The 11,561-nt window shown below is 38.8% G+C and overlaps 1 protein-coding gene across 4 annotated transcripts in view; it reads left to right on the forward strand.

Annotated features, from left to right (window-relative positions):
- Window positions 1-9,857, forward strand: part of ROCK2 (Rho associated coiled-coil containing protein kinase 2) — a 168,688-nt gene extending 158,831 nt beyond the window's left edge. For 3 of the 4 annotated variants that reach the window (XM_068143023.1, XM_068143024.1, XM_068143026.1), the window contains 6 exons: window positions 19-107; window positions 418-496; window positions 679-940; window positions 1,828-2,041; window positions 6,429-6,547; window positions 7,774-9,857. In XM_068143023.1, coding sequence (XP_067999124.1) covers window positions 19-107; window positions 418-496; window positions 679-940; window positions 1,828-2,041; window positions 6,429-6,534 — 750 coding nt within the window. In that variant the 3' untranslated portion in view covers window positions 6,535-6,547; window positions 7,774-9,857. The remainder of the gene's footprint in view (window positions 1-18; window positions 108-417; window positions 497-678; window positions 941-1,827; window positions 2,042-6,428; window positions 6,548-7,773) is intronic. The other variant, XM_068143025.1, reaches the window with a different exon arrangement.
- The last annotated feature ends 1,704 nt before the right edge of the window (window positions 9,858-11,561 follow it).

Genomic DNA, 11,561 nt, shown 5'->3' on the forward strand with positions numbered 1-11,561 from the left:
TTTTCTGTCTTCTAACAGTACGTAATTGTAAGCAGTAAGAAGATCCTGTTCTATGACAGCGAACAAGATAAAGAACAATCTAATCCCTACATGGTGTTAGATATAGAGTAAGTATTATCATGGGAGATTTCTCCTTCAGAGCATGGGGAGAGGATTGTGTTAGAAAACTACCAGTAATCATTAATGTCAAATGATACTGGTTTTTCAATGCTGTCTTTTTCTTTTTCTTTTTTTCTGAAGTTCATGTACAGGATTGAAAGACAGGACTTTAATCAAGTGATTACAAATTTGTTCTGACAAATCTTTAGTAGGTGTAAGTCCTAATGTGGTGTGTTGTATCCTAACTTAGTCTTGCCAGTGTACATTTGTCAGCTTGGTAACATTAATTTATGTTTTTATTGAAATAATTTCCTATAGCAAACTCTTCCATGTCCGACCAGTCACTCAGACGGATGTGTATAGAGCAGATTCCAAGGAAATTCCTAGGATATTCCAGGTATTCAGTAATAAATTAATGTTTCTAGTGTAACAAACATGATATCTAACACATGAAATAGTTACTAAAAATTCTTGGAAAAAATCAATTCCAGTGTAATTCTTCAGCCTTTCTACTTAGACAATACTTTGAATTTACATTTGCTGTCTAGGAGTACTGAGATTACTTTGCTTTGATTCTAGATTCTGTATGCTAATGAAGGGGAGAGCAAAAAGGAACAGGAATTTCCTGTGGAGCCTATGGGAGAAAAGTCAAATTACATTTGTCACAAAGGACATGAGTTTATACCTACTCTTTATCACTTTCCAACCAATTGTGAAGCTTGTATGAAGCCTCTGTGGCATATGTTTAAACCTCCTCCTGCTCTAGAATGTCGCCGTTGCCATATCAAATGTCACAAAGACCACATGGATAAAAAAGAAGAGATTATAGCACCTTGCAAAGGTAAATAGCAAATATTTGAACGTGCATACAGTCACTGGAGTCACAAAATGTTCTAATAGATCAGGGTATTTCATAATGGTGTGACACCAGCTAAACATAACAGGTTTTTCTTTTATTAGTATGTAGCTGTCAGAACCTTTCTAAGGGTGAGCTAATGGCACGTGGTTAATACATGTACACACCAGCTGTATTTTCAGCCTTGTGTGGTAAAGCCTGGTAGTTGTCAGACTGCTCACACTGTGTGCTCTGCTGCATTGCTATGTGAGTGCTATGAAAAGACTCTCAGGATCATCGAGTCCAACCATTAATCCCATTCTATAATATTCACCCCTAAACCATATCCCCAGCCACCACATCTAACCACATCCAGGGTGGTGACACAGCCATCTCCCTGGGCAGCCCATGCCAATGTCTGACCACTCCTTCTGTGAAAATTTTTTTCCTAATGTCCGATCTAAATTTACCCTATCCACAGCATCCTTTCAGGTAGTTTCATAGGGAGCAATGAAGTCTGCCCTTAGCCTCCTCTTCTTCAGACTGAACAGCCTCAGCTCCCACAGTCACTCTTCATAAGATTTATTCTCTGGGCCCTTCACCACTTTGTTGCCCTCCTCTGCACTCACTCCGACGATGATGTTCAGTGAAGATTGTTCCTTGTGACTCGGATCATTTCTTGGGCTCAGGCACAGGTTTTTGTAGTTGCCCTTGGTTTTTTTCTGCGTGATTGTGTGTCTTCCATAGTAGTCATTTGTTATCCTCTAAATGTAAGAAGGAGGCTCTGTCAGCAGCCAGGGAACTTAAAGTTTGGCAAAATCTGGTTTGCTCTTGATTTCTCTAATGATTTCTCTTTAATGTATTAATTTTTACATTAAAAATTATTATTACAGTGTACTATGATATTTCAACGGCAAAGAATCTACTACTGCTAGCCAACTCTACAGAAGAACAGCAAAAATGGGTGAGCCGACTGGTGAAAAAAATACCCAAGAAGCCTCCAGCACCAGACCCCTTTGCTCGATCTTCTCCCAGAACTTCCATGAAGGTACAGCCAAACCAGTCCATCAGACGACCAAGTCGACAGCTTCCTCCAAACAAACCAAGGTGACACAAGAGCTGCTATATAATTTATTGCTTTCAACATTTTACTGCAGTTTATGTAGTATGTGTTATTAAGCATAAGTGATCATAAAGAGACACTATGTTTTCTTGTTTAAACTGTCTTGCATTAACTCTTAGTTAACCCTACCATACTGATAGTGTATCAGGAATAGTGTGGCCAGCAGGAGCAGGGAGGTCATTCTGCCCCTGTACTCAGAACTGGTTAGGACACACCTTGAGTACTGGGTCCAGTTCTGGGCCCCTCAGTTTAGAGAAGATGTTGACTTGCTGGAACATGTGCAGATGTCATGGGTTAGAGAGAAAGTCTCAGCCTTCTCCCCCCACAAAGAGAAGAAAAAAAAAATAACCACAGCTAGCCAGCCGGAGGAGCAAAAGGGAATACTATATTTACAAGCAATTTTTAGGGAATGCAGGATATATATACTCAATTTACGGTATTTACAATATATACACAGAAATATACAGCAAAGTAAAAAGAAAAATAATACAGGAACGAAATTCCCTCCTCTGCTGAGGAGGGTTCCCCCCCTGTACCCCCTTCTCTCCCCTTTTTCCCCAAAGAGGGTTAGAAAGAGAGAAAAAGAGCAATTGTTAATAAAAGCAGTTATAAATTAAAGCAAAGTGTTAGTAGGCCACACGCTTATCTGTCCAAGGTCAGTCTGGCAGAGAGCCTAGAAGCGGACGATCTGGAAAGGAGGAGGGAAGTATGAACTGAGGAAAGTCCCAGTCGCACTCAAAAATTAAAGTTACATTCTACCAATCTACCAATGAAATTCGTTTAGACCTGTCTTTTGTTTACAAAACATTCAGCCACAGTGCCCCAGTACTGTCCTTTTATTAAAGGCACATCCTCAAATGGTCACACCAGAGAAGGGCAACAAAGCTGGTAAGAGGTCTCGAGCACAAGCCTTATGAGGCTGAGAGAGCTGGAGTTGCTTAGCCTGGAGAAGAGGAGGCTCAGGGGAGACCTTACTGCTCTCTACAACTTGCCTGAAGGGAGGTTGTAGCCAGGTGGGGGTTGGTCTCTTCTCCCAGGCAACCAGCACCAGAACAAGATGGGGGGAGGTTTAGGCTGGATGTTAGGAAGAAATTCTTCCCAGAAAGAGTGATTGGCCACTGAAATGTGCTTCCCAGGGAGGTGGTGGAGTCACCATCACTGGAGGTGTTTAGGAAGTGACTGGATGGGGTGCTTGGTGCCATGGTTTAGTTGGTTAGATAGTGTTGGATGATAGGTTGGACGTGATGATCTCAAGCGTCTTTTCCACCCTGGTCTGGTCTATTCTATTCTATTCTATTCTATTCTATTCTATTCTATTCTATTCTATTCTATTCTATTCTCTTTGCTTGTAATAGGCAGAACTTGTATCATCTGTAGCCTAATAGCTCCTGTGAACTGGCAGCTGGTATGGAACATGGTATTTAACCAGTCAAGGAGTCAGTGAGAGGGGTGTGAATAATTAAAAATAGTAAGGAAAAAGATTTGACAGTTTTCAGTAGGGCTGCTATTGTACCAGATTTGAAGCAGAGTGATAAAGTTAGGTGCTAATGAACCTTGGATAGAATTAAGTGCCTTCATAAACCTGTCTAGGAGGCCTTAAGTGTAGCGAAAGACTACCTGGTTTTTGTTTCTTGTTGCTTGGTTTTGAGGCATGTGTCTGAATTTCTGGCCTGCTGTAAGGTTAGCCATGTGATTGAGAGCTTGTACATTAATGCGTGTTTCATCTAACCAAACACACGTATCTCTGTCTGACTCCATTTACAGTTGATATTTAGAAAGAGTAGTTTCCAGGACTTGTGTCTCCTACTCCTACTGGAGAAAAGCACACAGCATGCTCTTAGACATCAAATTGTGCCAGAGGAGATTTAGATAGGATATTGGGGGAAAAAATTCTTTACTGCAAGAGTGGTCAGGCATTGGAACAGGCTGCCCAGGGAGGTGGTAGAGTCACCATCCCTGGAGGTGTTTAAAAAAATGTGTAGACATGACATTTCAGAACATGGTTTAATGACCATGGTGGTGTTAGGTGAATGGTTGCACTCAATGACTTTAGAGATCCTTTCCAACCAAAACAATTCTATTATTCTTTTTAGTTGTAGTCCTTCTCCACTGTGAATCAATCTTGAATGTGTTTTTATCTGTGTATTTTTCTATATGTATATTTTGTAGTTGTGGGAGAATAATGAGGATGAATATGTTTGTGTAAACCATTTTATTTTTCCAGTTAAAATTTCCAAGTTAGCTTTGCAAATGTACCTAACAGATGGAAAAGCAGAGTCACCTATCACCTTACTAACACAGGTCTCTCAACCTAGTGGAAATTTGTATGGCTTTAAAACAATTCTAATTAGAAACCACATTCTTGTAAGTTAGTGTAATTGCTATGGCAAATTTATATCTGACTGGTGCTTCTATGAGGCTTTTGTACAAGGGTTTACCATATGGAATAATGAATTTTCTGTTCCAAACTTTATTAAGAATGAAAATGTAGTTGCCACATAAATTTGAAGCGTGAGTGGCTGGGGACAAGCTGTAGATGAGCCAGCTGTGGGCCCTGACAGCAAGGCTGGATTGCTTGAAACTGCACCAAGAGGAGTACAGCCAGATGATTGAGGGAAGAAATTATGTTCTTCTGTTTACTCCTTAGTCTGCAGTGAGATAGTGCCTCCACATCTGGGCCCCCAAATTCAAGCCAGACATTGGTCAACTGGAGAAAGTCTAGTGGAGGCCACGTGGATGATCACAGCAGAGACTTGAGGGAGCTGGGCTTGTTGAACCAGAATGAAGTTCCCAGGGCGCTATCATAACAACTTGTCCCTGCCTGTAGTGAGGGTACAGAGGAGATGGAGCCAGGTTCTTCAGTGCTTCATGGTGTGTGAGTGAGAGGTAACAGACTCAAACGAACCTAGAGACATTCCAGCTGAATAGAAGGAAAAGCCAACATAGGCTCTGGGCAGGGAGGTAACCTGGTAAGGCTGGATACAATACATCCCTGGAGACCACCAAGATCTGATAAGACAAAGCCTTGAGTAGCCTGAGGTGGACTTAGAGCTAACCCCACTTTGAACAGGTTGGGCTGGAGACCTCCTGAGGTTCCTTCCAACCTGCATGGTCCTGTACATGTCCCTGCTAGGAATTTTGCACAGTGATTCTTTTTCCTACAAGGTTTTCATGGCTCTTGCTCATTCTTCATGATGATTTTAAAAAGGGCAAACCATTTTTTTTATGTATGCTTATCCATTCAGCTGATTATGGCAAAAGGATGATTCCAAATTGAAAATACATATTTTAATGCCTCATACATTCTTTAAGTGTTTTAGGAATTACAATAGCTGTAATTTGTGATATAAATTAATACTGAGCATTTTCAGGGATTGATCACAATTTAAAGTGTAAAAACTTGAAAACCTGAAACCCTAAAAAATCCTGGAAGCCCATTTTGTTTAAAGTATGTGATTAGTGATATTAAACATTGTAGCATGTTTTAGTTAAAAAACAATGAACGTTCTGCTCGGGAAAGGTTTTCTCTCCCTGCCTCCTATGGTTGACATATAATCCTGATTTAAGATCCATTGAGCTCACTGGAGAGATGACACTGCATTTCATTTCTTGTAGCTATAGCAGTTGAGAAGTTTGTACTTAAGATACTTGGCTACGATCCTTCAATAACAACAGAAAGAGATTAATGCTTCCAGACAATGATTCCCAAAATAAGTGACTAAAATTAGTAAAATAAGTGACTAAAATTGGTAAAATGACTCATTGCTGACATTGTTTCCCTCGCTTGCTTTGTTCTATAGTGACCATAGAAGGAACGCAGGCAGTGAGGCCTAGGGAACAAGTTGCAATATCCTCTTTTTTGGCATTGTTTAGCTTTAAACGGTGAGCTACAGAATTACTGTGTGGTATCATCCCACTGTATTTGTAAATTCAGGTGATGCTATTTTATTTCATGTTCTGTTCAGCAGTCAACATTAATTGATTTTATTGGAAATTTTATTAGCCTTGTGTTACTGTCTGGGAAAAGGAGAGTAGGAGAGCATAAAACTGCATCTCAGTCAACGAGAACAGCAACAAAACAGAAAGCAGATAATTTTATGAAATGCATATGTTGGTCTTTTCTACTGAAATGTGGGGGTTTTGGGAGACGTCAGTATGGTAAGTGTTGCAGAATGATTTGTGAGATAAATTTCCAATGAATACAGTATTCCTGGCTTACAACTGAATCTACATATTGTATGGTAGGTGAAGGAAGTAACCCACCTGCTGTAACCCACTCTTTACTTCAAAAGATTTAGCAATAAAATACGGAACTTTGAAGTCTCTTATAAAAGCATGACACACGTTAAACAGCAAACCCTCCTGTTGCAGATTACTTGATCTGGCATTTAAGGACTGGGATTGGTCATTTGATGATGTTGATGATATTGATGGTGATGATAATGATGACGATGATGACAATGTTTTTGATTTCTGAAGAAGTATAAGGGGTAAATCTACATAGAGAGGAATGGATTTGTTTGCCTTTGATTTCAGCATGCTATGTTGGATTTTGTTTCTCAAAGCAGAGAAAACACAAGATCTCATTTTGATATTTTAAACTGTAAAAATGAGATTCTGTTGGTGATGTTGATGAAAACTTAGAGGAGTCATTTTCATTAAAATGAAGTTGTTGTCTCTATCAGTCCGTTTATTTTCTAATTTTAGATTATTATTATTTTTTTTAATTCATGTCTGCCTGCCAAAACAAAAAAAATAAATCTGCTGTTCAGAGTAGTTCATTTGTAGTGCCATCACTGTTGGCCTCTGCAGATAATTTTTGAAGGCTAAAAGGGAGATCATGGCAGCTGGATGTTTAGCTGAAATAGAATTAGTATTTACAAATCCTTTTCATTGTTAAGCTTTTAACATAAACTGACTAGTCCATGGCTAGCAGACATGAAATCACTGGAGTTCTGCATTTTGCTTTTTTACATGTGTTATGAAGTGAATTTGACTTGGCTTTCCTTTGCAGTGTTGTGCTTTTTGGGTACCTAACCATGCATTTTAAAACTACGTAAACAAATGGGCTTTGCAGCTTCTGTGATGCAGTTTCCTTGACTGCTTTAGTTTTCTAAAGGATCCAGCTGTTTTATTGACCTAATTTTGTCTCATGGCTTATTTAATTATGCAGTGTGAATGTACTGGAACTAATGGTAACTATATTATAGTTCTCAGTGTTTAACCATTTTACAAGCTGATGCAGTGTTCTGTTTACACAGAAAAAAGCCCCAAAACCCAAATGTTCAATTCCTAAGAATTATTTTAAACAGTAAAGAGTATCTCAGTTTTATCAGGACAGGCAATGACAGCAGCATCAGGGCTGTACCTCAGCTGTGACACCAGCTCTTGTAGAATTTAACTAGCTTAGTGTTTACGGTAGCAAGCATTATTTCAATTAAATATACTGCATCTTTACATGTTAAAAGCTTACAAATCACTAGTCTCTTACATTGTGCACATTACCCTCATATATTAAAAGGGCATTTAATTGATTTGGGATTGTAACGAGGAAGGATATACTGTGCTTAAGTAACAGTGTTGTTAAATGCAGACAAATTATATTTCTCCCAAGTATGCTGATGAGCCCATCTTAAATGAAGACTTTGAGGAAGTGTATTTTTGTCACATTAACGTTCATTGCATTTTCTGACCAAACTTCCTGCTTCTTTTTCAGCTAACTGATTTCCGTGAATGCAAACACAAATCAAGGTGATGATTTTTCTTCCCATTACAGCAAGACTGAAACATATCCCAAAATATATTAAAAATATATATTTTCCTGAGAGATTGTGCTATATATATCAGAGGTTTACATTTTTGCTGCAATATAAATTACTAATCTCTGAGGGTTTCCCCGTATTCTCCTGAGTGACTGATCAAATGAGGAATGGTTGGTAAACAGTAAAAGGATGTGTTAGGTAACCTTTTCAACTCTGTTCCACAAAAGCTTACTTGGCAAGACACATACACTACGTTTCATAAAAGGATCAAGAGGAATGAATATCAAAATGGAAGAAACTGACTTTTCAGCTTTCATAAAGATGCCACCAGCATGTCTGCATGAAGAACAGGAAAAAGCTCCACCATAGTGATATAGACTGCATCTGTAAGAAGTGACCATTATACTGTGTATATATATTGTACTATAATACTGCAAGAGGGTTTTAAAAATCTTTCCACTTTATTTTTTTATGCTTATTAATCAGATACCGTTACTTATTGCAGTTGCAACTATGCACTTGTATAAAGCCATAACATTGAAGTTTATGTCATTCATACACGTCTATCAAAAGCTGCATGTCAGTGTTCAGCAGCTAGTATAATTTTTGAAGTATATACTAGTTTCAGCTACATGATCATGGGCAGTCCTGTTTTACCTGTTTAATTGCCTTAATTTAATTTTTCTTTCATGTTTTTTTCCCCATTTTCTATTTAAGGAAAAAGAAGGTTTACCAGCTCTTAGGATTCAATTTTGCTTTGTGGCAGAAAAAATAGTGCACTATTTTTACACCTAGTAAGTATATCAATGTCAGCCTATTTTGAATGTATATTGACTGGTTTTAAGGGTGGAGAAGTGTTGGTTACATAAACAATGTCTGATACCATTGGAATTACTAGACCATTTGCTTGTACTTGTAACTGCTCATCCAGCCCTTTTTACAAACCTAAATATTAGTTATTGACTAACATTAACCCTCATTAAGTGCTATAAAACTTCATTTTGCCTTGTTTTTACATACTCTTCTAGATGTGTTTTTTATTTCTGGGGAAAAAAAAGAAAAAAAAAAGAGAGAGAAAAAAAAATAAAAGAATCTGTGACTGTTTTTACATTTCACAACACAATATCCAAGGACTGTCAGAAAATTTAGGAAAAATAAAACATATTGTAGATGTATTTTAAATTTTTAAATCTGGTTCTCTAGCACATAGCTGTAGGCATAGATAAATATTTTAGTATTGTGTTTTGAGAACTGACAGCTGGGAATAAAGGGCCTCAGACGCACTTAATCTGACTTTTTTTTTTTTCCCTTTTTTTTTTGTAAACTTGGGAGTTGTACAAAGAATGTAATTTCTGTGGGCTCATTCATGGTGTGTTCATAACTATCCCAGAAGATGCATGTTTTATGCAACTACAGTATGTGATGTTAAACATAATGACAGTAAAAAATGTAGTCTCCTATTTGGTCTCTTTATATATATATATATAATTTTTTTTTTTTTTAATATATATATATAATATTGTGTGGGAGTGCAGTAATTTAAAATATGATCTAATACTTCAATGAAGGAGGACATTTCACTTTAAAATATTTGTTTGGGGTTTGTTTGTTTTTTTTAAGAGTGTTGAAACGTTTGGAAGGATAGGACCATGATTTATTTAAAACTGCCATGAAAGGTGAACTTGGAAACACTGAAATACTGAAAATTAATAAATATATTTACATTTCTTAATCTCTACTACAGTTCAGCTTAACAGAGCCAGAATGTATTCAGTCTTCTATTTATGCACTCGCAAAGGAGAATATTGTTTGTGAGTTCTCAAATTCAAAACTAAAACTTTCATATAATTTCTGTTAGCTATTATAACCCAGCACACAGCTAGAGTATTTCCCCCCCACCACACTTGTTTTGATTTACAAAAGTACGGTATGTTTTTTAGGTAATGCAGATTTGCATAGAGTACAACATTAAAAATGTATACAGTAAAACTGTTTCCATTCACTGAATGCATAAATATTTTATATATATATATATATATATATATAAATAAATGTTACACTGTGGGAAGTTCTATCCTTTTCTGGATTGGAGAATATTATATATATTTTTTTAAATAAACTATTTGAGTAAGGTAAAATAGTTCCTGACCTTGAGAAACTGGTAATTAATTGAAATATTTAAATATAGAGGCAACTACCACAGTAGATATGGGAAAGGCAAGAGTTGCTCAAGAGTAAGCCAAGCAAAGGCTCTTGTGTGGAGGAAGCTCCAAGGGAGATATTTTGGTAGGCCATCAGGTGCTGGGGCTGTATCTGTTTCTCTCCTTGGCTTGCCCTGGGGGCCTGTTAAGCCTGACATTTTAGGAAATGTACTAACTGTTCATTAGCCACAGCTTATATATTCTACACTCATACAAATAGTTAGTAGCAATATATAGAGCAGGCTGAACTAAGATGGTATTGTGGTACCATGACTGGAGCATTGCAATTGATGGCTACAGGCTCTTCAGGAGAGACAGGCAAGGAAGAAGGGGTGGAGGGGTGGCCCTTTAAATCAGGAAGGCACTAGATGCCATTGAGCTGGAGATCAGGGACCATCAGGTTGAGTGCTTGTGGGTAAGAATTAGAGGGAAGGCCAACAGGGCTGACATCCTGGTTGGAGTCTGTTATAGACCACCCAACCAGGAGGAAGATGTTGATGAAGCATTCTATAGGCAGCTTAAGGCTGTCTCAAGATCGCCTGACCTTGTTCTCATGGGCGACTTCAACTTGCCTGATATCTGCTGGGATCTTAACATATCAGAGAAGAGGCAATCTAGGAAGTTCTTAGAATGCATGGAGGACAGCTTCTTATCCCAGGTGCTGCGTGAGCCTACCAGGGCCAAGGCTATGCTTGACCTCCTCTTCACCAACAGGGTGATGTGGTGGTCGGAGGGTGCTTAGGGGCCAGTGACCATGAGATAATTGAATTCTCATTATTTGGTCAAGCTAAGAGGGGTAGCAAGAAGACCTCCACTCTGGATTTCCGGAGGGCGGACTTCAGGCTACTCAAGGAACTAATTCAGAGGGTTCCTTGGGATAAAGCCCTTAAAAACAAAGGGGTCCAGGAGAGCTGGACCTACTTCAAGGAAGAATTGTTGAAGGTGCAGGGACAGGCTGTGCCAATGTGCCGGAAGATGAGCTGCCGGGGCAGACAGCCAGCCTGGATGGTTAATGAACTTTTAATAGAACTAAGGGAAAAAAAGAGGGTGTATCATCTTTGGAAGAAAGGTGAGGCAACCCATGGAATGTTTAAGGATGTTGCTAGGTCTTGTAGGAAGAAAATTAGGGAGGCAAAAGCGCATTTGGAGCTTAGTCTGGCCTCTGCTGTGAAGGACAACAAAAAGTCCTTCTATAAATACATTAATAGCAAGAGGAAGGGCAAGGACAACCTCCACTCCTTGGTGGACACGGATAGGGAACGTGGTAACAAAGGATGAGGAAAAGGCAGAGATACTTAACACCTTCTTTGCCTCAATTTTTACTAGCAGGACAAAATGTCTTCCAGACAGCTGGCCTGCAGAGCTGGCAGAAGGAGCCAGGGAGCAGCATAGTTTTCCTCTGTTCCAGAATGGGGTAGTTGGTGATCTGCTCATCCGCTTGGATCCCCACAAGTCCATGGGACCAGATGGGATCCATCCTAGGGTGCTGAGGGAGCTGTCAGAGGAACTGGCCAAGCTGCTCTCTGTCATTTTTTAGCAGT

The sequence above is a fragment of the Melanerpes formicivorus genome, unplaced genomic scaffold (assembly GCF_026170545.1).
Source record: "Melanerpes formicivorus ecotype bairdi unplaced genomic scaffold, bMelFor1.0.p_v2 SCAF_9, whole genome shotgun sequence".
Lineage (NCBI taxonomy): Eukaryota > Metazoa > Chordata > Aves > Piciformes > Picidae > Melanerpes > Melanerpes formicivorus.